Here is a 26,782-nt window from a genome sequence, read left to right on the forward strand (position 1 = left end):
GGAAAGACAGACAGACACAGTGTTCCCCTCCATGTTGCCTGAGGCCAGCCTGTCCTTGGCCTTCCCTATGTGAGGCAGAGACCACTGGCCTGAGTCTAGATGCTTCCAGCCACAGAGAAGGCCATCGGTTGGCTTTGGGTACACCTCAATAGTTCACAGCCAATGTCAGTGTTATCTCTCAGCTCATGCCTTCTGTTTCTCTCTCCTTGGTAACCCTCACCAAAAAGGCGCAAGAGGGCAGCCTGGAGTCTGCCATCACGAACGCATCCCTACCCACAAACTAAGTTTCTACTCCAGCTCAGATGCTCAACTGCACAAGCGCCCGCGAGGGCCGGGCCTCACCAGCTCCATGCAGCGACGGCCAGCCTCCTCTTCCCGCTGGGCCAGTTCCTGCATCTCTGCCTTTAGCTCCTCCAGGCGCCGCTGATAATATTGGCTGTTTTCCCGCTGTTGGGCCTCTGACTTGGCTGCCTGGGACAGCTCCTCGCCCATCTTGATCAGGCTGTTCCGAAGCCGGATTACTAGGACCTGGGAAGAGCAGAAAGCATGGTTGATCTCACCTGGAGAAACCAGAGGTCTGAAGCAAGGTCTCCCAAAAAGTGGGATCCTTCCCTGGGGCTCTGCACGTTTGTGCCAAGTGATCCAGGTTAAGAATCATGGTTTCCGTCTGGACAGCACACTAGAGTTGACCCTGTTATCAGGGTCACAGGGGAGCCAACCCTGAAGGCTTGAGAAAAGGAGAGCCGGCCCCGCCCCTCTTGTGTGCCCCCTACAGCAATCTGGAGAGAGGGCCCTGCACCTTGCCTGGGCAAAACAATAGAGCCAGCCCTATGCCATGAGTGGGGGGACCCAGATCTGAGGGCCCAAGAGCAGAACTGGCCCCGCTCCTTGCTGCAGGCTGCATAGAGTGAGCTGGCTGAGGGAGTGTAGCAGAGCTCAGCTGGGTAGTGACAATGAGGGAAAGCCATCCAGCTGACCAACCCAGCTACCAGGCAGACCCAGAACCAGGGCTATGAGTTGGCCACCCCAACATCCACTGAATCTGTGAACTGTTGGAGCATGTGAAGGGGACGAACCTACAGATCCAAAACAGCAGGATCTCCATGACACAAGCCAACAACAGGATATCCAAGAGGAGCCCCAGGGAGAGCCCATTATCCCTGGTGTAGCAGAAAGCGGAGGCCTCCAGCCAGACCAACAACCTGTGATAATGAACACTTGCAAGTAAAGACGGACAGACTGAAGGGTGAACTGTGTGTCTCAAGGGGCCACACCACAGCTTCCACGACAAGATTCTTCTTTTTTGTTTCTTTGTTTGGTTTGGTTTTTCTTTTAAATTTGGTTTTGTTTTGGGGAGAGGTTGAAAGGGCAGAGCGTGGATGCGAGGGGACAGGGAGATAAGTGGGAACAGAATACATGATGTGAAATCCACAAAGGATCAATAAAAGTAAAAAAAAAAAAATTTAATTGTGGTTTCTTAGTCTTCCTCAGAGAAGAACACTGGCTGGGTTATCCAGTATCAAATGGTCAGTCCTGAAAACATGCATAAAAGTAATATTATATAGATCAAGCAGGTTATATTTAGGAATATATATGTTACATACATATATGCATGTAACAACAATCAATGAAAAAAGAGGCCGTGACTTTGAAAGAGAGAAAGGAGAGATAGACGAAAGAGCTTGGAGGGAGAAAAGGGAAGGGGAGATCATGTGATTATATAATAATCTCAAAAATAAAAGAAAAATGAAAAACAAAACAACAATTAAATGAAAAAAATTGTGATTTCTGCCTCCCAAAATAAGAATTCCCTTTGAAATAAGAACTATCCTGAAAGACTATGGGACAAACACATGGAGAATCTGCTTCCAAGAGGCTCTGGGTTCAAATCCTGCCTCTGCCTCTTTCTGCTGTATGACCCTGGGTAAGTGATTGGTCCTGTGGGGGTGGGGGCGCTTGCATCTGCGTCCCAGGGCACTGCCAAGATCTAACATGTTAAGCTAGGCATTCGGCCTCAAACAGGGCTGCAGAAGGGAGCCTGATAATCTTGGCCCGATGCCTCCAGAGGTCTAGGAAGTGGAGGGACACCCCAGAGACACAGTCATGCTGGATTAACATCCGCTCAACCAAACTTTTGGCTTCTGGGTTTATGAATGAGAGTCTTAGGTGAGGCCACCTTCCATGCTCTGCCTTTCCTGGGGACAGAAACCCGTCAGACATAATGAAGGGATGAAGACACCAGCATTCTAGACACCCCTGGACCCTAGAAAAACCTCAGGGCTATCAGATTCATTAGGCAGCCAACAAGCCTGGAACCCACTGATCTGTGGGACCCAGCGGGCAAACAGCAGAGTGTCAATACAGGCAAGGGTCATGTGACTACTTCAAGCCTTGCTGAGAATTCTGGGATCTGTGATTAGAGGAGATGAACTCAGGGTCAGACACCATCACCCAATGGGGAGCTGCCCCTTTAGGATCCATTTTAGAGATTGTCGGGGGAAAGGGGAGTCATGACAGCATCTCCAGTGACCCTTGGCAGCAGGGACACACTGTGTTTAGATAACAGTGACAGAGGCCACAGTTACAAGGCTGGGATCTTTCAGGTGCTACCATCCTGCTATCTGTCGTCTATACTAGAACTGAATAAGAACTCCATAGAGCTGGCAGGGCGTAGGCAACCATTCAGTACAGTCTGCAGTATTTCCAAGGCTCTGGAGGGCCCCTGCCTGGGTGGTTCCTGGATCTGCTTGGAAAATCTATGAAAGTCAAGGTCAACAAGTCTTTCTCCTGTTTATCCATAGCAGCCATATCAAAGACTGCATGTCCTGGGGTTGGGAGTCTCAGAATGAGGGGCAGGGCCTTTCACATCCAAACATGCTGTGGTAAAGGGTGAGGAAGGGCTGCAGAGAAATTAGAACACAGACCCCGAGGGGAGGGTCAGGGCAGGTGTCAATCAATTCCTATCTGACCCTCAGCTTGCCTTTGGGGGCCATGCTTCCTCTCTAATGGTGAGGCCTGTCCTTTCTCCCCACCCTGCACAATGTTACTGAATGTCAAGCACAGAGTGGTATGGGGGAGGATTTTCAGCAATGGAGGTGACCTCTGTAAATGTCCCATGCCCTTGGTCCACAGAAGTGAACACACACACTGGAATTATCACCTCAAGACTGATGTCAATGTCCTCACCAAACCCCTTCCAAGCCCACCAGGGTCTTGTTACGTGACAGACCTCATCCTGGGAGCCAGCTGGGCTCTCCATGCTGGAAGGCTCCATCTGAGCAGCCCTGGCCCTATTCTGTACTGTGTCTGTCCTCTACATACCGACATGGAGCTTCACAGATGGGTGTGACCAAAACTGGCCACAAATAACTTGGGGTATACGAGAGGATGAGTAGATAGGCAGAGATGGGTAGAGTGGTACCCATGGACTCAAGGGTGGGCCATGGAGCCTGGGGCTGAAGAAGAGAAGAGGAGGGAGAGGGAAGGAGAGGAGAGGACATAGGAGAGGGGGGTGATGAGAGTCAGGGTAGAAACAGGCTAAAGAGGAAGGAGTTGCCTGAAGATGTGATAGGGGTAGATAGAGGAGCAGGAGGATGGATGGGTACATGGTCGGCTCCAGGAAGTATGCAGAAGAACAAAGGATTAAAAGAAAAAGGGAAGGACGGGAACAGATGGAGCGGTCGGATTTGTCTCAAGCTAGGCATTCAAACCAAGTGATGAGATGCAGAGGTGGGCTCACACAGCTCTCCCTGCCCCCAGCAGCTCCTGTGTCCTAGGGACCTCACACAGCCCTCCCTGCCCAGCCCCCAGCAGCTCCTGTGTCCTAGGGACCTCACACAGCCCTCCCTGCCCAGCCCCCAGCAGCTCCTGTGTCCTAAGGACCTCACACAGCCCTCCCTGCCCAGCCCCCAGCAGCTCCTGTGTCCTAAGGACCTCACACAGCCCTCCCTGCCCAGCCCCCAGCAGCTCATGCGTCCTAGGTACCTCAAATCTCTTCATCTGCACCTTCTGGAACTCCGTCTTGTTCTCCAGGTCACAGATGACAGCCTCCTGCCTGCTGACGATGGCGCGGTCCACGGTGGACTGCTCCAGGTACTGGATACGCAGCTGTGCCACCTGCAGCTGGGGCACATTGAGGAGTCCACTGGCACCATTGACCCCCGAGTCCCACCCCTGGCACCAGTTCTCTGCTCAACTGCTACACGTTGACCGTCCACACAGGCCAGCACCGCTCACCTTCACACTAGCCCTGACCCAGAGCAGCAGGTGCTGAGAGGTGACACATCCTGAGCCTTCTGGGGACAAAGCAAGACTTGCATTGATTCGTCTCTTTCCCTGCTATGATAAAGGGCCAAGCTGCCTGGGGAGAAACTCCTGCATCTATAGACACAGCAAGGGATGCTGGGAGCTTGAAGCCTGCTTTCTGTTTATGTGAGCAAGGGCATGTCATTTCCTGCGGGGGCTGCCATGTCCCCATTTTCATCATGGGACCAGCAGCCAGCTGGTGGCTAGTGCTGCTTCTCTCTTTGTTGGGCTTGTTGGGATTCAGCGCCCAAGTGTGATGAGACCTGGCCACGCTGACAGGCGCGAGCATCAGCTCTAGCAGGGCTTTGAGAAGTCTGTGACTAAAAATGGCCAGCTCCGTACTGAGGTTTAGAGGGTTGGGGCTCCAATGAAGAGCTCCCAGAGGGGTGTGGGCCTGACTCACAGGCATCCTCTCTTCTTTCTGGGAGGGATTTCTCAGAGCAGGAGACAGGAGCGAAAGAGAAGCCTGCCCCGAATGGAGCATGGGCCACCTGTGTGGGGGGCAGGAACAGGCAACTGTGAGGAGAGTGGGTGGATCTGTCCATCTGTCCGCTAGGACTTTCTGGATTCACTTGGCACACGACTGAAGTTGAGCACATGACTGGGTGGTGATCCTGAGGGCCCAGGGGGAACCTTCCCTCTCCCACAGCATGGCGGCTCTGAGCACATACCTGCTCCCGCAGCTTCTGCTTCTCCTTCTTGGCTTCTTCCAGCTGCAGCTGCAGCTCCTGAATCTGCCCGATGTCAGCAGCAGACTGGTGAGGCAGGAAACAAGAAGAAGAGGCCCTCTCAAGAATCACTTCTTCCCCGACCCGCAGGTCCCTCTAGCAGAACTTCAGTGACAACGATTGGGCCTTAAAGGTTGTCTCTTACCCTTTCCCAACACCCCATCATCTCTGTTTGCTGAGTCACAACTTCCCAACACCCCATCTCTGTTTGCTGAGTCACAACTTCCCAACACCCCAACTCTGTTTGCTGAGTCATGGTTTCCCAACACCCCATCTCTGTTTGCTGATTCATGGCTTCCCAACACCCCATCTCTGTTTGCTGATGCATAGATTCCCAACACCCCATCTCTGTTTGCTGAGTCATAGATTCCCAACACCCCAACTCTGTTTGCTGAGTCACAGCTTCCCAACACCCCATCTCTGTTTGCTGAGTCATGGCTTCCCAACACCCCATCTCTGTTTGCTGATTCATAGATTCCCAACACCCCATCTCTGTTTGCTGAGTCATGGCTCCCCAACACCCCATCTCTGTTTACTGATTCATGGTTTCCCAACACTCCATCTCTGTTTGCTGATTCATAGATTCCCAACACCCCATCTCTGTTTGCTGAGTCATGGCTTCTCAACACCCCATCTCTGTTTGCTGAGTCACGGCTTCTCAACACCCCATCTCTGTTTGCTGAGTCACAACTTCTCAACACCCCATCTCTGTTTGCTGAGTCACAACTTCCCAACACCCCATCATCTCTGTTTGCTGAGTCACAAGTTCCCAATACCCCATCTCTGTTTGCTGAGTCATGACTTCCCAATACTCCATCTGTTTGCTGAGTCACTCCATGGCATCAGCTCAGGGATTCAGTGATTGCTGTGTTCTTCATGACATACGTTGGAGAGCCTGGAACAGATGGTGTTGCCCGTGGTGCCAGTACAACATCCCAAGAGTGGCACTGTGGTTTGAATGTGAAGTGTCTCCCACAGTCTGGGCAGAAGTAGGGAGCTGCTCACCACTAAAGAGCTTTTGGAAAGTAAGAGTCAGGACTTTGCCTTCAGGGATGGTTTAATCCATCCATAGATCTCAAATTTGAATCGACAGTGGAACTGTAGAAGGTGCAGCGTAGATGGAGGAAGTAGGTCACTTGGGGTCACAGGGGTGTGCCCTGTCCAGCCTCCTTCATGTCGAAGCTCTGCTGTTTCCTGTCAGCCATGAGCCATACACTCTTGTTACAGTGATGTCCTTCCCAAGCACCTGGGGCCGAACAACCAGGCACCAAACTCCTGAGATCATGAACCCGGGGAATCCTGTCCTCCAGCAGCTTCTATCCAGTCATGGCGATGATAAAACCAACTTGAGAGGGAAGCACTGTGTGTGCCAGGGAACTGGGAACCTGCTCTCAGACACCAGCCATAGTGAGCCAGGGACTCTCTGCTCCTTGGTATCCTCATCTAACAGTGGGCTGAGTGTCTGCTCAGCCTCCTCCATTGGTTAGTTCCAAGGTCAGGGAGAGAGAAAGGGGAGTCACGATGCCTGAAGGATATGGAGGCGACAATTAAGTTTGGCAGTCTCTGAGGAGCGAGGTTCCTGAGAATGTGGAGGTCTCTTGGCTCCTGCTCTGCCGTGTGTATGGTTTTGTTCACTTGTCACAGCACATGTATGTTCTCCACTTGTGACGGAACAGAACAATTTCCACATCAGACAAGATTAACCGCAACTCAGGCAGAGGCACTCTGTAGTGGCAGCTGGAACCCTGGTGATTCCGTTCCTTATTCGGGTTACATCTCTGTGTATTGCAGACATGCCTGGTATTGGCCTTTGGAGGCAAGAGGACATGCCTCCTGGATCCCCTCTGGGGATGAACATGAAGATGTTCAATGCTCCTGGATTGAGCTCTTATTACCTGGGATATGGTCAGGAACCTGCTGGGAGCCTCGGCCCATCCATCCCCTACTCCAGCCAAAGCTCTAATTCTCCCCAGCCACCTTGTCTCCTTGCTGCCTGGGTCCACATCACATCCCCCACTTTCCCTCCGCTTTGCCTGACCCTGTGGCTTCGAGTGCCCAGCCCCATGCCTCAGCTCCAGACTCCTTAGGACAGTAGCAGAGTTGACAGGGTGGGGCAGCATGCCAGCTACACCTTTCCCACTCTGCTTGACTCCGCAAAGCTTGACAGAGCTTCCCGCCACCCCTCAAACAAAGCAACCTGGGAGCCTGGTCTGTCCTTCCTCTCCTGGCCTCCCAAGTGCACGCCTGCTGCTTTCCCCTCATCAGCCTCTCCAAGGCTCCGTGGACACTTTGCACGTGCCTCCTTCCCACACACACCTGTCCTCCTTCCCGATCCCATGGTTCCACTGCAAACTCATTAACTCCTGATCCTCATTCAGGTTTCCTCCTCGGGGAAGCATTCCCCAATTTCAGTCCTTTTCTGGACTCTCAGCTAGCCCGCCTCCCACCACATGCTGCTCCGGGTAGCTTCCAGGCAACATCTGTTCAGCTCACAAAGCCACAAACAGGAGAGGGAATGAATGGGATGTCCCTTTGCTTACCCAAGTGTCCTTGACATTGTTTACAGTGCCCAATACAGAGCAAGTCCTCAGTAAACAACAGATAGGCAGACAGACTGGATGGCTGAGTATGTGGGTGGTGGCTGGACTGATGGACATAGTGAGTAGATAGTGGATAGGTGTGTGGATGGGTGGGTGGGCACATGGGAAGAAAGACTGTGGTCATTTGAATAAAATGAGCCCCCATAGGCTCACATATTTGAATGCTTAGTCATCAGGGAGGGATACTATTTGAGACCTTATAATTCCCCCTTCTTCCCCCTCTGTCTCTCTCTGTGTCTCTGTCTCTCTCTGTGTCTCTGTTTCTCTCTCTCCTCTCTCTCTCTCTCTCTCTCTCTCTCTCTCTCTCTCTCTCTCTCTGCCTGCAGATTAGGATGCAGTTCTCAGCTCAGCTCCAGCTCCATGTGTACCTACCAGTGGACTGAGCCTCTGAAACTGTAAGTCAGCCCCAGTTAAATGTCTCCTTTATATGAGTTGCCGTGGTCATGGTGTCTCTTCACAGTGATGGACCAGTGACTAAGACACAGCTGAATGGATGGATTGGTGGGTAGATGTGTGTATGGTGGATGTGCGTGGATGGGGAGGTGGTCGTATGAGTAAGTCAATGTTTGCCTGGTGGAGCTGCCCTCCAGAGGACACACCATCTTTCCCCAGGGCTGCATGGAACTGACAGTTCCTACCTACCTCTGGGCTGTCACATCTACCAAATTCACAAGCTGGGAGATGGTCCTGACCTGGGCAATGAGGTCTTTGTGCTTCTGCATGAGGCCGTTCAGGTCATCCTGGTCCTCGTCGATGCGTTTCAGGAGGTCTGCCCTCTCAAACTGCAGTCGGTACAGCTGCTCATCCACCTGCAGGGGGCAGAGGGCCACTCAGTGAGGGTGTGTGCACTAGCACATACTGAGTGTTCAGGCAGGTGTGGATGCAGGGCCTGTGAAGGTTTCTGTGCCTGTGTGAACCTCCAGGACTCCATGCATACACATTTAAAGGTCCCCGGCACAGGTGTGTAAGCACAAACCTGCATTGTCCCTGAGAACAGGGACTTTGTCCTATACACGGGCATATCCCCAGCACTGAGCACCAGACTTGGCATCCAATAGGTGACAAATAAATGTCTGTTGTGTGGGTGGGTGGATTTGATTGGGGGGTTTTCCCTCCAAAGGTATTTCTTTTGCATGTGTATTTGATGATACACATGCAAATAGGACAATAGGTGTGTCCTGCTTAGTTTTTTTTTTTTTAAATCAACTGGACACAACTTAGAGTCATTTGAGAAGAGGGAACCTCAGTTGAGAAAATGCCTATATATATATATATATATATATATATATATATAGGCATTTTCTTGATTAATGATTAGTGTGGGAGGCCCCAACCCATTGCGGGTGGTACTACCACCAAGATGAGTGGTCCTGGGGTATATAAGAAAGCAGATGAAGCAATCCATGGAGAGCAAGCCAGGGGCAACACTCCTTTATGGCCTCTTCATCAGTTCCTATCTTTAGGTTCCTGCTCTGACTTCCTTCAGCGATAAACTTCAGGCAGTAAGAAAAAAAAAAAATAAACCCTTCCCTTCCCAAGTTTCTTTGGTCATGGTGTTTTACCACAGCAACAGAAACTCTAAGTAGGACAGAAATAGGAACCATGTTGTGGGGGTATTGATGTGATAGATCCGACCATATGTTTTGGGAAGGGCTGTGGTGGTATTTGAAGTTTGGGCTGCAAAAGCCATTGAGGGCTTTGAGCTCAGTGGGTTGTTGTGTGGGGTCCTGGGAGATAAGAGTGTTGAGAGAAGTGCAGACAGTGGTGACCTGACTTATGGAGGACAGCAGCAGCTGCGGAGCGGAGCTTGTCTGAGTCTACAGGTAAGCTGTGTGTGCCATAAACCGCAGAGCTGGAGAAATGGAGCCTCCTGGAGCTCAGAGGATCATACGGGGTCTAACACATCAACTAGTGGATTTTTTATGCTGCTGAAGTTTAGTTTTGCTTTGATTTACTATGCTCTGGATCTTCCTTTTTTGAAATAAAAAGACATGTAACTTTTTTTTTTATAAGAGCCCACAGTTAAGAGACTTTGGAATTATAAAGAAATTTTGGAATTTTAGAGAAATTATGGACTTTGAAAAGGACTTTGGGTGTTTTAAAGAGACTGAAATTTAAACTGTTTGAATATTTTAAAGACTGGGGGACTTTCACAATTGGAATGTTTTAATAATGTGATATTAACATTAACATGTAATCTTGGGGGCAAATGAGAAAGGAAAGGTTATGGTTGGATAGTGATATATTTGTGTGTCAAGCTGACAAAGGATCAATTGTTTTGGCTAGTTTTTTTTTTATCAATTTGATACAATGTAGAGACATTTAAGAAGAGAGACTTTCAATTGAGAAACTTGCCCCCTAAATTGTCCTGTGGGGCATTCTTGAGTGAATACTGATGTGAAGGGCCCAGCCCATTGTGGGTGGTACTACCCACTAGAGAGGTGGTCCTAGAAGTTGTATAAGAAAGCAAATAGAGAAAGCAGTGAGTAGCAAGCTAGTAAGCAGCATTCCCCCATGGCTTTTGCTTCAGTTCCTGCCTCTAGGTTCCTGCCTCCAGGTTCCTGCCTCCAGGTTCCTGCCTCCAGGTTCCTGCTTCCAGGTTCCCGCCTTGAGTTCTTGCCCTGTCTTTCCCCAGTAATGGAGTGTAATATATGAGTGTGTGTAAGATGAAGTAACCCTTTTCTTCCCAAGTTGCTTTTGGTCATGGTGTTTATCACAGCAATAGGAACCCTAAGACAGTGTGTGTGCACGTGTACGTGTTTCTGGACATGTTCCCCTTAATTTAGAAAAAATAAAATAAAATACAAGATAAAAGGGCTTGTTAGGATCCTTCCCGAGCCTGAGTTGGTTCCTCTGCATCTCTTTGCAAACGATAGAATTCTGTATATCGAGTGCAAATTTAAGCCAAGTCTGATCATCCAGACTCCAGACATTGTCACCAACATGGTAGATCTATGGCTCATTTGTCCCCATTCAATGGTGACCATACAATAGCATGATAGTGAATAAGTGGGTCTTCTGGTTGCAGGGAGTTGAAGTGAGCCTGTGAGAGACATGCTTTTCCTCTTAGAGAAGGTGGCACGCACCTGATGACAAATGCCAAGAGTTCCTACGGCGGTAAGGACACAGCAGGGCTATGAGAGGGTCCCCAGAACCGTCTACAGCTGCGAGCACACATGGGCACACGATCAGCTGCGTTCATCACTGCAGATGCAACTTCATGCTGCTGGACACACAGTAGGTCCACAACAGGTTTCCTAGCTTGCCTTTATAAATGGGATCTCGCTGCATGCATGTGCAAATGTGTACCTGTGTATCTGAGTGTGTGTGTGTGTGTGTGTGTGTGTGTGTGTGTTTTCTGTTGAACTCAGTATCAAGCACCCAGTAGGTCCATAATAAATTCCCTTTGCTTTTTAGGGAGCCGAGCATTCCATAGGTCCACAATAAGCTCCCTTATCCTTCTTATAGAGCTGAGTACCCAGAAGGTCTACAACAGAAGCCTGTACCCTCCAGGTGACTCTGAGGTCTCAAAGGGCTGCCCCATAGATCCATCCTGAACATCTTAGTCCTATATGAGGTCATGTCCCCAGCAGGCCAGTGCCAGATCCTGAGCCTGCACTTCTGGGGCTGTGGCAGGTTCAGTTACCAGGCTCTTGCTCCGGGTCACATTCTCCAGCTCACTGTGCATGTTCTCCAAGTCCGCAGTCAGCACCTTCTGGGTCTTCAAGGCATCCTCACATTTGGCCTCACTCTGCGTCAGCTGGGCAGGAACAGGAGCAGAAGGAAGTCATTTCTCTAACATCCCCCTCCCTACCAGCCCAGCCCAGCCCTAGCTGGCTACCCCCACACCTTCACACCTGTCTGTCAGCATACATTGTGTGAGCCAGGAGTATCTGTGCTTGAGGCAGTGTGGGTCTGAGCCCAGCACTGTCCTGTGACAGGGCTCTGAACCCTGCTGCAGGAGTCCGGGGATTTCATTGGACACACCTGAGGATGCCTACTTCCCACTCAGCACCAAGCCCAAGACACACAGGGAGCAGTCAACGGTCCTTCCCAGAGGAGACAGGCAAGGAAAGGTAGGGACAACCTCTCTGGAGAGTACAGGGAGTGGGGCAAAGGGGCAGAGGGATGAAAGGAAGAACCATCATGCGAGGCTGTGCCTCAAAGGATGGCGGGAGCCTACCAGCCCTGACCAGGGCATGGGTTAAGCTTGTCTGCAAACCTTTGAAAGGAAAAACATTCTGCACAGAAGAGTGTGGTGGTATTGTGTTCCCCAAAATATTGTGCACCCTAATGAACTTATCTGGGGTCAGATACAGAACAGCCACTAGATACAATGGCTAGAAAATGGTGGCACTCACACCTTTAATTCTAGCATTCCAGAGGTAGAAATCCCTCTGGATCTGAGTTCAAGGCCACATTGGAAACAGCCAGGCATGGTGACACACGCCTTTAATACCAAGAAGTGAGCCTTTAATCCCAGGGAGTGATGGTAGAAAGCAGAAAGGTATATAAGGCGCGAGGACCAGAAACTAGAAGCATTTGGTTGGTTAAGCTTTTAGGTTTTGAGCAGCACAGTTCAGCTGAGAGCCATTCGGATATGAGGACACAGAGGCTTCCAGTCTGAGGAAACAGGATCAGCTGAGAAGTTGGCCAGGTGAGGTTAGCTGTGGCTTGTTCTGTCTCTCTGATCTTCCAGTGTTCACCCCAGTACTTGGCTCCGGGTTTGTTTTATTAATAAAGACTCTTTAAGATTCATGCTACAGAAGGGCCTTCCTGTGCTTGCCTTTGACCAGTTCTCAGTCACTCAAACTGCTTTCTCATCCTCCACCTTCTCATCTGTTGGTAGCCTACAATCACCCAGGCACATGCCGCCCCCTCAAGAGTGGAGAGACCAGTCCCATGGAGAAACCCGCATCAGCACACAGACCCCATGACCGGCGTGCAAATGGCAGTTTCCCATGATCCCTAGAATTAGAATCTCCAGACAGAAAAAACACGCAAGGAAAACGCTGTGGACTCAGAGTTGGGTAGTGCCCCACCCGGAGCTCACACTTTCGAGCAACAGAGGTAATCCCAGCATTCCCCAGGCACACATACTTTCACTTCAGAAACCACTGTCTCCTGAAGGGTTAAGGATCTGCTCATGGAGCCACACACCTGTAATCCAACATTTGGAAGGCTGAGGCAGGAGGATTGTGATCAGGTCGATCCTGCCTCAAAAAACAAGAAAGTGAAACAGAAGAACTTGATAGGGGAGGAAAGGTGACCAGGCCTGCCTAAGAGACCTCTGAGTGAGCAAGCAGCAAGCTGACCGTTACAAGAAAGGCCTCCAGTCCAGGCACAGCCCCCTTGGGAACAATCCCACCTCCTCCAAACAAAGAACAGCTCTAATGTCAAGGCGCTCCACCGATATGTCGCCTTGACCATGACAATAATAGCCCAAGCGTGGGGGTCAGTGGCCTTGGCTAGGTGCCTCCACAGAAGGGATGAAACTCCAGGCTGGGCTCGATCTGCCAAGCTGGAAGCCCGACGCCTCTGGTGAGGCAGGGAGGCTAGAAGAAGGACTCCCCACAGAGGCAGGGAGCAAAGCTTGAGTCGGGGCCTCACTAAGGATAAACCCGTCCTAACACAACCAGGGAAGAGGTCACAGCAAATGCAACAGGGCAGAGCAAGGGGCCAAAGGAGGGTAGCCAGACAGCTGCCCCTCCCGGGACAGGAGGGGACAAGGCTGAGAATATGTCTAGAGGGTCACAGTAGTTGGTGACAGTAGCTGGTGACTTCGGCCCATGAAGCAGCCCATCCCTTCACAGATGAAGAATCCCACTGTAGTGGCCGGGGAAGAGGGTGGCCCATGACTTGCCAGCGTCAGATTCAAGTCTTCAAGGCTCCTGACCCAAGTGTTCCTGGATCCCCTGGACCCATCTGTGCACAGTTCTTGCTTACAGACCTCTTCCTCATTGTCTCAGCCCTCACCAGACCTTCCACTGTCTCCACACAGCTGCCTCCCTGGCCCTCACTACCTCCACACTCTCCCTGCTGCCCTAACCCACCACCATCTCTCTGCATTCTCACTGTCTCTCCCGCACTCCCACTCTCCCCATCTCAGCTCTTTCTCCACCACCCCTGCTCTGTCTCCATCCCCCACTGTCTCCCCAACACCCACCACTAGCATTCAGGGAGAGCGATTGAGATCCCCATCACATACACATCAACTGTAAGCCCAGGAACGGCTTTGCTTTCCTATGAGAAGCCATCCGCCTGCTTTAAATACTTGGGGAAATGTTTTCTTTGGACTTACAGGGCTTCTAGACAAGTCAGCCAGACATATGGAGAGAGGTGGAACAGGAATGCTCTATTTCTGTAGAGAGCTTAGATCCTGGGTTCCTGGGTTTGGTTGAACAACTTGTGGGATTTAAAAATACAGAATTGTAAATGCCACAGGGAGAACATTCCACCTGAGTTTACAAGGCTAGACTGGATGCTTTCCCGGCTGAACAGGCCGCCTCAGCATGTGGAAGACTCTACCTTTAGCGTGGAGGATTTCTCCAGAGAGGGTCACCCCACAGTCCACACTGCAGACAGCCCCAATCACACGCAGTAAAAGCTGCCACTGCAAGCCTATTAAAAATGTCCCCTGAGGGCCGGAGAGGTGGCTCAGTGGTTAGGAACACTTGCTGCTCTTCCAGGGGATCCAAGTTTGGTTCCCAGCATTCATATTAGGTGGCTCACAGGTACCTATAACTCCACCCCCAGGGTCTCCAATGTCCTCTTCTGGCCTTCATGGGCACCTACACTCACACACTCCTACACAGACACACGTGTATATATACATAATTAAAAATGAATTTTTAAAAAATGTCAACAGGCTCAAGCCATGTCTACGCAGCACAGCTGTGGACAGTGGACGCAATAGATGAGTTCCAAGACCACACGGTGACGATCTTTGTTGTTTGGTCATTTAGTAAACGTTCCAGAATTGTTCCGTTCCGCACGGAGACTACTGTGCATTGCTGTGTCTAGAGTAGCATTTTCAGTACTGAGTATTGAGCCCGGGGGCTTGAACACGCTTGGCAAGCATTTGCTCACTCAGCTACATCCCCAGATCCTGTTTCTTTTGTTTGTTTGTTTTATTTTCAGACAGGGTTTCACTCACTCGACCAGGCTGGCCTTGAACTAACTCTGTATTGTAAAGAAATTGCTGCCAAGGATAAAAGTGGGGGCGAGCCCTAAAGGTTCAGTTTGTGGGTACCGCGGGGCATCTTCCACTTTGGCTTCAGGAACAGGCAGGAAAATTTTTGCCCCTGTGGCAGGACAAGGGCCCAGGCTGAGGGTGTGTGTGGATATCTATGTGAAGTGTGAACATTTAATAGTAGAAATCAGCTTCTACCTGTGGGCTCAGGGAGGGAAAAAAAAAAACCAAAAAATGGGGGAGGGGCTTTAGACCTAGTCTGCCCTGGTTTAGAAAACAGAAACTTGGGGTGTATTGTGGAGAGGGGTGGGGGTGAGACAGGATTTCAGTACATACACAGGCTGGCCTTGAATTTGTGGGGATCCTCCTGCCTCAGCCTCCCGAGGTCTGGGACTCCAGGCATGAGCTGCCATGGCCAGCTAGCCCTTATATCAATGTTAAAACTTAGATTTTTGATGAAGATAAAGGGCACAATGTCTCTCATGAGCTCACAAATGCTTCGGGAGCTGCAGGTCTGTGACGATAATGATGAAACAGATTGGGCCAAATGTCCCTCGTGAATCCAAGAGCTGGAGATCTCAATGGTAGAGAACTTGTATATCATGTGTCCAGTCCTGGGCTCCACCCCAGCGCCACAAACAAATGGCCACACATGGATGAAGGGTACACCGGAGCCCTGGGGGCTGCTCTCAGCCTCCTGGTACATTTTAAGTTCTTTGTAGAGTGTTTGTCTAGAGTGCAGGACCTGGACCATCAGTGTGGTGCCTCACACCCGAAAAGCCAGCACACTGAGGTAGAGAGGGGTAGATCATAAGCCAAGGTCATTCTTGGTTATATAGCAACATTTGAGGCCAGCCTGGGCTACATGAAACTCAAATCTCAAAGAAATAATTCTTTCAAAACAGACAAATGATGTGTGTGTGTGTGTGTGTGTGTGTGTGTGTGTGTGTGTGTGTGTGTTTTGTGCATGGTGTATATATGTACATGAGTGTGCAGGTGCACACACCCATGCACACGCACACAGAGGCCAGAGCAGGACATAGGACATCCTCCTTATCACCCTTCACCTTGCTGCCTTGAGACAGTCTGAACTAGAAGTCTCTGCCCCATTGGGCCAGCCAGTGAGCTCTACGGATGTGCCTGTCTCTGTCCTCGATGCTGCAGGTACAGGTACCTGAAGCCATGGCCCACATTTTACATGATGCTGAGGATGAGAACTAGGGTCTTCTTCCCTGAGCCACCCCCTGGCTCCTACCCGATCCTTGTTTGGCAGGTTCCCTCTTCCCCAGAGGCTAAGCCGCCTCCTCAGATGGGTCATCGCAGTGCTCTGGCCTTCACTGAAGATGGCCGGCAGCCTGTGTGGTCACTGGGGATTTGCTCCATGCAGACACGTGTCCAAGCACCAGCCCTGGCTTCCTGGAAGCCACGGGGTGCATTTCACAGTCTGGCGTACAGAGTTAGGTCATGGCACAGAGGTGCCTGGTGGTGTACAAACCACTCACTCCCCTCTTAGTGTCACCTTGGGGGCTCAGGGTGCTGCTGCTTGCCTGGCCCTCCCCGGATAAGCAGTGCCCTTTAGACAGAAAACTAGATTTTCCTGCCCGCGGTGCAAAAGCTGGTCCTTCTTCACGCTTCGTTCATCACCGCCTTGGAAGTGTCAATATTTGTGGGTGAACAAACCTGTGACCACCATGTTTCCAACCAATTACGACATGGTCTTTATCTCCCCTGACAGGAGGTTAGGTTAATATTGAATCAATTCCCTCCAACATCATCCTTAGAAAGAAAAACCAAATAAAACACCTAGTGAGGCCATTGTTCCAGGGCTGCGGGATGGGGAGATGAGTCCCCAAGGTGCCTGGGCACACAAAGACTCCCATCAGGGCATCTTCTCAGGGCTTGTTAATTACCTCTGCTGTCTCACGGGAAGCATAGGTGACACATGGTGACAAATGCCCCAATTAAGGCCACTGGGGATAGATCCGGGGTCATCAGTCTTCTCTGATGGGAGCCCCAGGCTGGTAGTTAATCACAGCTGGGAATTCATGGTGAAGATGGGCAAGGCCTAATGGCCCAGTCACAGTCCCTGGGGGAAGGGCCCACCTGAGCACCAGAAGTTCTGGAAGGATGTGATGCCCCAGGGATGTGGCAGGACCAACCTCTGAACCGCTGGAACCCTGGGTTCAAATCCCAGCTCTTCTTATAGTCTCTGTGATTGTGGATAAGGAGGAAAATCCGGTGGCTAGTGACACAGGAAGGAAGGGCAGAACATGGTGACCTTTCACCCCAGCCATGGGAGGCGTAGATGGCGGCGAGAGATAATGTTAAAGTCAAGTTCAGAGGACAGATACCCATTGGGCAAAGAGGAATCTGAAGGTAGAAACAGAGCCCCCCAGAGGCATAGTCCATGCGAAGTTGGCAATGAAAGACAGCAGAGGAGCTAGGCTGGGCACCCCATGGATCAGACTAAAGAACCTAGACTCAGTGCAAAGGATGGTGGGAAGTTGCTTGTAGATCATGCTTGCAAGCAGCCAAGAGTGCGTTGAGGTCTTCCAAACCTTCCTCCAAAGGTCAGGTCGTGGGCTGTGGCTGGGGCTGATGGCAGCACCCAACTGGTACACACAAAGCCCTGGGTTTCATCCCCAGCATAAGGGACCCCCAGTGAGGTGACAGAGAAACTCTCCGGACAAGACGCAAAGCTGGAGCCTTGAGAGAATTCCTGGCAGGAGACGAACAGGTGGCTTTTACTAAGGGCAGGCAGAGCACAGGGAACTGATTGGGGAGGGCAGCGCCGGAGACCCGTGATGGCAGCTTTGTGCCTAACAGGCAGGAGAGGGCAGGGCCCTGAGTGTGAATTAAGTAAACAATAAAGGGTTCTGTACAACATCCGTCTGCCTGCTCCCCACCCCACCCCCAGTTAACAGAAACCAATGGCGTGCCTCCTCTGGGAAGGGAGGTGGCAGACGTGGTCCAGTGAGGAGTAAATGAATAAGCACACAGATAACTAACCAGCACCCGGGATCTCCACCTGCTTCAGCTCTCCTCGGAACAGGTGCCAACGCCCGCCAACCCTGGTCCCACAGATGTTACTGGCACAATGATTATCTCAATTATCCATCTTGGTTGTCGGGATGGCTTGTTTCCAGGTTAGTTTCAGTGAAAACATCCGACGGGAATTAATTAGCACCTTATAAAACACTGCGCCCAGACGTCAAAGACACCCCCCACCACCCTCCAGCCCAAGCAGCCAACACAGGTGAGTGGAGGAGGGAGGGGTACCCAGGGCGTTCTTCCTGATATCCTGTCCTAGAGGGGCTCTTGTGATGCAAGGTCCTGTGTTGCTCAGGCTGGTCTCAAACTTGCTACGCAGCTAAGGATGACCTTGAACTTCTGATACTTCTGCCTTTCACACCTCAAGACCTGAGTTGTGTATGTGGCACTGGGTTGGAAGCTGCCCGGTCCAGGTTTTCATGTACTCTGGGCAAGCACTCTGTCAGCTCCATCCCCAGCCCCAATCCTGGAGGTTCTACAAAGGGAATTCTACAGATCCTGTGATCTGATGTTCTTTGGGGGTATGGTGCCTCCTATGAGATATGACACAGATGTCCCTGAAAGGTAGGGGCTGGCTCAGGGTCACCCAGGCAGGAGATGAACCCATTGTACACCTCTGTCCATGCCCCTTACAAGATAAATGACCTTCTCCCTTGGCATCCATCCTTCCATGAGCAACCTGTAAATGCCCAGAGTCCACCCCAGTGTCTGAAGCCCTTATTGGAGTACCTGGAGCAACAAGTGATGAGCACACTCCATGTTAGGAAGAGCTGGAGGTGAGACCCCTCCCAATATGAAATCAGCAACACCAGACAAGGTGCTCTGGACTCAAAATTCAGGTCTTTTCAAAGTAGCAGAGTTGAGGTAGATCACATGAACATCACCTCACAGTCGGCATCCTCACCCACAAGACGGGTGGACTGCCAAGGTGAAGGGAATTTTGTAGGCAAGTGGCTTCTGGCTCCTAAAGCCAGCATCAGGCACCCTGATGTGGTTGTTTAACATTCGGATCTAAAGCTGGTCATGGTTGTTCACACAGTAATTCCAGTACTTGGAAGGCCTAGGGTGGAGAGTTCGAGGCCAGCCTGGGCTGCATAGCCAGATCCTGCCTCCAAAGATCAAACAAAGCAACCAGTAGAAAGCAAGTTCTTTCTAACCCAGACTTGACAACAAAAGAGAATGGAGAGGGGACTGAAACATGCTGTTCTAGAACAATGCTCAGCTCTCGAGGTATGGCTGTATTCAAGGCTCTGTGGTCAAGCCTGGTCCACACTGGGCTCTGGACACAGGTTAAGAGGACCACATCCGGTAAGCCAAGGTTCAAGAGCTCAGGATGGCCGGCACCCACAGCTCCAGGCCTGTCTTGTTCTGTGCCTTTGGGTAAAGTGCTCAGTCAGCCCCTCACACTCTGGCTTCTCATGAGCACAGTGGACTAAATACAGGAATATCTAACGGCTTAGGCAGCAGCAGGGTCGCCTGAACTAACACACGCCTGGTCAGCCAAATCTCACCTGCGAGTCCATCAATTCAAAACCGAAGTCGGACTCTGCTGGAAGTTGCCAGTGGCTTCTTTCTTATCCGTTTGGGGTGAAACCCAAGCCTTCCCTGCTCTCTCCCTTCCTCCAGGTGTAAGGAGCTGACCCCAGTTAGCAGTGACCTCTGCGTGTCCCTACCAGGACCCTGCTTCTTCCTCCCCGCCCCTCAAAAGCAGGCCACTGCATGCATTTGTGCCACAGTTTGGCTTTTCTATCAGGTGTGGATTTCATAAGGTGGGTACCACATCCATCTTACTGACAATCCTTCCCATAGCTCTACCCATCACGGGGCACACAATAGTGCTGCACAAATACCCAATGAGCAAGCACATGGACAGACAGAAGAAATTGTTTGGTGCTATATACAGACAGCAGCGACATGCCAAGTTGGCTGGCTCTCCCTCCCGCTTGGCCTTTCCTGCCTCGGTCCCTGGGGCCTTCAGGCATAGGACAAACACCAGACAGACACCAGACAGGAGCTGCAGTGGTACCAGGAACCATCGTTGCTTTATCTAATTAGCTCCGACTCCTGCATCCGGGGACACGTGTGCCAGGAGCCAAAGCGACTGTACCCTGACCTCTGGTCCAGGAGCTCTGTCCTCACAGTCATTTCCATGACAACGGCGGCAGAGAGCCAAGGCTGTGGATCCCTTTGATGGGAGCCGGATACAGAGAGCAGGAAAGAGAACTTTCAGAAGAATGAGGCTCTTTGATTCTGCCCAAGCTGCCCTCATTAAACACCACGGCTTCCTGGGAACGCACATCTTAACCCCTCAGAGGGACTGTCAGGAAATACTTTTAAGAGGGGGTGGGGGAGGGAAAGAAGAGAAAACCACCCCAGGTTCCTTTGTCAGGACACTTGCTTGAGGGTAGGGGTGACTCTCAGAGGCTGGGAAGCAGGAACAAGAGATGTGAGGCCCTCACCCTGTGAGGTGCTCAGTCCCCAGCTGAGTCAAGATGTCCAGGCTGTCCTCCCCACTCTCCTCCTACAACAGGTAGGAAGATGCAAAGTAACACAGAGAGACCCTGGTCCTGCACTCAGAGTCAGAAGCTTTGGGTCCCAGCCCCATCACTGACTGCTGTGTTACTCCATCACATGCCTCGCCACCGCTGGGCAAAATGTCCCCGTCTACAAAACGGCCATGGAGTACCCCTCTGCTCCCCGGAAGCTCTCAAATGACTAAGTGAATCTGGCTGCCATATGATCACAAAGCATACACAGGGTGAGCAAGTGCCCTGCCTTTCCTGGGATACAAGACTTTTAGTGCCCAGACAAAGAAGGTCTGGAGTAAGCCAGAATGGTGGTCACCAGGATGAGAGGGACCCACTAAGGGAAGAGAGACGATCACAGAGTGTGGGAGGGTGGCCCAGTGTCTCCTGGGTTGGTGGAACTTAGTTTGCTTAGTATTCCTTCCCCTCCCCCTCGCCCTCGCCCTCCCTCTCCCTCTCTCTCCCTCCTCCCCCTCCCTCTCTCCTTCTTGGTCATGAGGTGAGCATCTCTGCCTCCCATGATGTTCTGCCTCAGCACAGGCCCTCAGGGATGGGGCCAAGTGATCTCGGACTGAACCATCAAAATCCACGAGTAAGCCTCTGTTCATTGGCTAACCGAAGGTGCTAAGCTGTCTAGAGATGGCAGGTGATAACATGCACAGAGGATTCAGTACATGGTGGTAGGGGGGAGGGGTGCAGGGAGAGGATTCCAGCCAATGAGAGCTGGTAACCCTCATGAAACCTTGCCTGGCATCATTAGCATTCAAGTAGACAGTCAAATGGCCACAGCTGTTCTCCTTGGTTCTTCAAGGAGGTGACTTTGCAATATTAACCCTGCAACTGTGTCTTCTATACCCAGCCCCGTTGGCCACCAAAAGCATTCATACACTCACACACACACTAGCTTCAGCTGGTTGGCCCAGCCCTAACCTACTCTTGCCCTCCAAACAGACACAGTTGGCTCCACCCAACAGAAGGGAACAGGTCCTACCCCTCACCCCCTACTGCCTTGTGGCTTCCTGGCCCACATCTCCACCTCCCTGTGGGCAGAAGCCTCTGGTTGTGTTTCCCAGAAGAGCCCCTCTCCCTATGAGGGCCCTCCTCACCTGGCTGTGCACCTTCTCCAGTTCTTCCTTGCTGACGGACGTCTTGCTATCCTCCATGGTGGCCAGAAGGAGCTGAACATCAGACAACAAAGCGTGCGTCCTCCTGAGGTCCCGGCGGAGACGCTTTTCTACATCAAAGTCACGATGGCCAATCTGGAAGCCAAAGAAGGGTCAGTTTAGGTGGAAAGCAGTGGCCAGGTCCAAAGTTCTTAGAACTAAGCTCCATGGGTTCAACTTGCCTCTTGCCTCTCACATGGCATGGTGACCCATATCTTTAAACCTGGCACTGGAGAGGCTGAGATGGGGGGGGGACTGCTATAACCTGGAGGCTAGCCTGGGCTACAGTGTGAGATCCTGTCTCAAAACCATAAAACAAAACAACAAAAAGACTGTTTTCCACTCTCATATGCCAAGTGAAACCGTACCAACCACCAGGATGCTATGAGACCAGATACGGACTCAACCTCATGAGTGCTCAGTCTTAGGGGTGCCACAGGACCATGCACAGGACTCCATTGATATCACCATAATCTGGAAGGCCCAGCTCCTTCTGTTCTGTCCTCTGCATTAAGCTAAGAGCTTCCAGAGTCTTTGGAGAAGTTAGGACAGCCTAGGTTGCAGTAGTCATGATTCAGTGATTTTGTGTGTGTGTGTGTGTGTGTGTGTGTATGTGTGTGTGTGTGTGTATGCGCACGCGCGCGAATGTGCGCAAGCGCATGTGCGCCAAGCGGGATCCACACAACTTCAACCCCGGCTACACTGCAGGTTGCTGTTGGGTCCATCATGGCTCTCAACAGACAGCAGCTGTGTTCCTCCCAAAGCCCTAAATGAAGCTTTTCTGTTTGCTTTGTTTTGTTTTTCTTTTTTTTCGAGGCAGGGTTTCTCTGTGTAGTTTTGGTGCCTGTCCTGGATCTCGCTCTGTAGACCAGGCTGGCCTCGAACTCACAGAGATCCACCTGGCTCTGTCTCCCGAGTGCTGGGATTAAAGGCATGCACCACTGCTGCCCAGCCTAAATGAAGCTTTTGATACTGAAGCAGGTTGCCTCTGCCAGTTTAAAGGCAGGCACAGGAGCTGTTTTCTATGAATGGAACTTTGCCCAGAAGTACACAGCTTCCTTGCCCTCCAGAACTCTGAATTTGTCCGGGAATAGTGGACAAGAAGGTCACAAAGCTGCCACATCCTGTCTTGAAGACCAGGGCAGTGACTTGGATGTCTTGATTTCCAGAGGCCAATGAGATGGGTATGGCCCAAGCGTGGAATAGACAGCATCACACTGGGACCGCAGGTGAACTTGGTTAGTGCCCCTTAAAGACACAACAGCTTCTTTGCTCCAGGAACATCCAGGGACATGAGCAAAGAGCATGGGGCCAGCCAATAGGTGGATACTGAAGAGATTAAGATGAATGCCTCATCATAGGGCAGTGGTTCTCAGCCTGTGTGTCTCAACCCCTCTGGGGGTCAAATGATCCTTTGACAGGGGTCACCTAAGATCATTAGAAAACACAGATATTTACGTGACGATTCATAACAGTAGCAAAATTACAGTTACGAAGTATCAACAAAAATCATTTTATGGTTTCAGGTCATCACAACATGAGGACTTGTTTTAAAGGGTCACAGCTTAGAAAGGTTAAGAATCACTATCATAGAGACTTGCTTTTGCATGTTGGGGATCTCTGCCTGCCTGCCTGCCTGCTTGTCAGATGCCTGTCCTGGGATGCTAAGGATGCCCGAGAATATTCCAGAAGGGATATAGATTAAGAATGAGGTGGCTCAGGTTCTAAACCTCAACACACCATTTGCTGGTGGCAGGAACCCTGGCGGAGTCTGCTGCCATGGGAATCAGGGCTTCCAGTGTCTAAGAGGGTTTTGAGAAATCCGAGTTCTCTGTGCTGAGACAAGAGGGGATCAGGTGTGATAATGGGCGGCCGAGAACTCTGCGTGTCAAGTACTTTACAAATACAGGATTACAGCAGCCGCGTGATGACCTGGCGTGTGCACTCACAGATCCGTGTCACGATTTCTCCATGGCCAGCTTGAAATTCTTAGAATACACCCTCCTCCCTCAGATGACTGTGGTAAATTTAAAATGCTGTTCTGTGGTATAAATACCCAGCCAGAGGGGTGGAGCTCAGGAGCTCAGCTGAGCTGTGCTATGGGCTGGGTACCCTGCTGCACTCAGTCATGTGTGGTCATACTTAACCCCCGTGACAATCCCTTAAAATACACATTGTTATCATTATTGCCTTTATGAATGTAATGCCAGCTCACACGTATGGGAAGTATTCTAAGTAGCAGGAAGGATTCTAAATGCTTTTTGGGGTGGACTACATTAACCCCTGTGATGAGCACATGGTCTTCATTGTACAGGGAGGAGTCTGAGGTGGATAAGGGCGATTTCCCAGGGAAGACAAAGAGTTGGGGTGTGAACCCAGCTGCTGGGGCAAGAAAGAGGCAATTTTAGCAAGTTCTATCACCAGGGAGGTGTGTTTGTTGCTGACACCTATCACCATCATCATCATCATCATCACCTACATCATCTTCATCACCACCACCACCGCCATCATCATATTTCATGTATGGATATTTTGCTTGCACCTATGTCTGTATACAGTGTACATGCCTGGTGCCTGTGGGGCCAGAAGAGGGCTTCAAATCCTCTGGAACTGGAGTTACAGACCGTTGTGGATTAAAATGTTTGTGCTAGGAATTGAGCCGAGGTCCTCTGCAAGGGCAGCCATTGCTCTCAACCATGGAGCCATCTCTCCAGCTCCGCACTTTAATTCTTACAAGAAGTTGCACTGAGATATGGAGGAACCAGGCACTGGAAGTTGGAACCAGCTGCTCCTAGCTAGTGGTACAGGGAAAGTGCCCCAGATAGAAGGCACTTCAGGAGCCAAGAGAGGATAGTTGGTCTGGCATGTGGACTGCTGTATGATTGACAAGGTGGCATAAAAACCTCAGGAGGTGTGGGCAGGTCACATAGTAAGAGATGGCCGGGGGCTCTCAGAACACAGGGACATGGAGGCATACAGCAGGCAAGTGATCTGCCTGGACCACAGTGCTACCAAGTGGAAAACGCAGAGCCCAAGGACCTCAGCTTAGCATGGGTGTCTCTAACTACTGTTCCACTGTGTCTAATGAGACTGTTTCCTGAAGCCCAGAGTCTCCTACTCCACAATCAGATTTTTACCCTGATGTGCATGGGTCCTGTGTGGTGAGATTTTGTTTGTGATCTAACAAATAAATGTCTGGCGCTGGGTTTTTATTATTAAGACCAATTAGGATTCATGCTACAGTCCTGTATTTGTTCTTCTGTCTGCTCTCCCTCTGGCTACGGCACGTAGCTTTCCTAAGAAACAAGTCGGCATCGGTGCCTCCTCTGGTGATGGCACCGGCCACGTGGCTGGAACGGCTATAAGCATGGTCGGCCACTGCAGCCCCTTGAAACGTTGGCATTGCCGGCCTTTTCCAGGGAGCTATGCAAATGGAATCCACGACAAAACCTCAGTTCAGGCTGTCCTTTCCATCTTAAGGAAGACACGGAGGAGGGAGAAGAGAGAGCCTCCTTGGGTTAGCGGGAACTACGTGTCATCCTGGGAGCTCAGTGATTCAAATTTGGATAAATGAGGTGAATGATTGACCAAGGAGTCGACGTGACTCAGGCTGTTGTGGAAGCTGCACTCAACCCTGTGTGTTTCCCCTTTATCATAAAGGCAAGTTGTTGGGGACAGTTGTGGAAACAAACTCATGAGCACTATTAAATAGGATCCCGAAATACAGTTAGGGATAAATAATATGGCCACTTTATGGGTAGAGAAACTGAGGCTTAGAGAAAAATGCGTTGGGTAAGGTTACAGAGCAAAAGAATTATAGAGAGAAATACAGTTAGGGATAGATAATATGGCCACTTTATGGGTAGAGAAACTGAGGCTTAGAGAAAAATGTGTTGGGTAAGGTTACAGAGCAAAAGAATTTATAGAGAGAGCCTGCCCACTATAATTAAGTACCAATTTAGAAAGTACAGTCTAAAAAGATGGTCCACAAGCATGGGTCTCTAATTAACAGGACCTAGAACTTTTCACTTTTTGAAAAAACGGTCTCAAGTAGCCAAGGCTGACCTTGAACTCTTGATCCTCCTCCTTCCACTATCCAAGTGCTGGAATAACAGATGTTTGCCATCACACCAAACTCTGGTACTAGAAATTTTAGGCAACAGCCTGTTACTAGATACAAAAATGGCAGACTTCCAAATAGCACAGGCTGAGCTCATTTCAAATCCACTCACACCATTGGCCAACTACTTGACCCTGGACAAGTCACTTCACTTTTCTCAGAGTCTTACATCTTTCAGTTATATGAAGCACACACCATTGATATAAAAAAAAAACTAAAGTATATTAGAAAAATTATAACTGAGTCCTCATAACTAGCCACTAAAAGAATAGAAATACAATTGGGAGTTTCTGACCTAGCAGTAGAACCAAAGGCAACATAAAAACATCAGTTTATCAAAAAAATAGAAATGGTATGAAATAAAGACAGGGACCCAAAATTAACAACAATAAACATAAAATGAGATAACACAAATAAGTTCAAATAGACTAGCCATTCCAGTAAATGTAAGCGAGCTAAATTCTCCTATGAGAAGTTTGAGACTGAAATATCCGATTAAAACAAGCCATCTGTTTAATGGTAACATGAGCTAGTCACACACACACTTATGCACAATTGTAGAGGTTGAAAATAAAGGGAGGAAGGGGACCCTGAAGACAGACTGACTGGAAGAATCAAGTACAACAAAATAAGGCGAAAATTACTCAATAAGGTGAGAAGAGGTCAGACTTCATGCTTGATGGTAATAACAGAACCTAGGCCACGTCAAGCATTTATCCTGCACTCCAAAGGGTTAAAAAGCAAACTATTTCAAAATTTCAAGAATTATATATCCAAACTTTAAAAAATCACTGTCCTGAAAACAGATGCACACTGATTTTACAAGGTTAGTTCGATCTTGAATAAACCCTACATAGAAAGAAAATTATAAATCAGTATCACAATTTCAGTTTTTAAAAATCCCTTAAGTGTCACTATCCAAAAGGGCAACTGCTAACAATCTGGTGACTGGGGGAGAGAGATGAGGCATCAGTTAAGAGTGTGCACTGCTCTTCCAGGTGACCCAGCTTCGGTTCTCAGCACCCACATGGTGGCTCACAACCACTTGTAATTCAGCTCTGGGGTATCTGGTGCCCTCTTCTGGCTTTCTCAGGTATT

The 26,782-nt window shown here is 50.2% G+C and overlaps 1 protein-coding gene across 1 annotated transcript in view; it reads right to left on the minus strand.

Annotated features, from left to right (window-relative positions):
- LOC131898538 (unconventional myosin-XVIIIb-like) overlaps positions 1 to 26,782 on the minus strand; it is a 175,846-nt gene that overhangs the window by 63,839 nt on the left and 85,225 nt on the right. The window contains exons 27-32 of the mRNA XM_059249728.1: positions 21,508 to 21,660; positions 11,280 to 11,393; positions 8,326 to 8,442; positions 4,977 to 5,060; positions 3,985 to 4,122; positions 343 to 528 (exon numbers count right to left, since the gene is read on the minus strand). Coding sequence (XP_059105711.1) covers positions 343 to 528; positions 3,985 to 4,122; positions 4,977 to 5,060; positions 8,326 to 8,442; positions 11,280 to 11,393; positions 21,508 to 21,660 — 792 coding nt within the window. The remainder of the gene's footprint in view (positions 1 to 342; positions 529 to 3,984; positions 4,123 to 4,976; positions 5,061 to 8,325; positions 8,443 to 11,279; positions 11,394 to 21,507; positions 21,661 to 26,782) is intronic.

This window comes from Peromyscus eremicus, chromosome 23 (genome assembly GCF_949786415.1).
Source record: "Peromyscus eremicus chromosome 23, PerEre_H2_v1, whole genome shotgun sequence".
NCBI classification, from domain to species: domain Eukaryota; kingdom Metazoa; phylum Chordata; class Mammalia; order Rodentia; family Cricetidae; genus Peromyscus; species Peromyscus eremicus.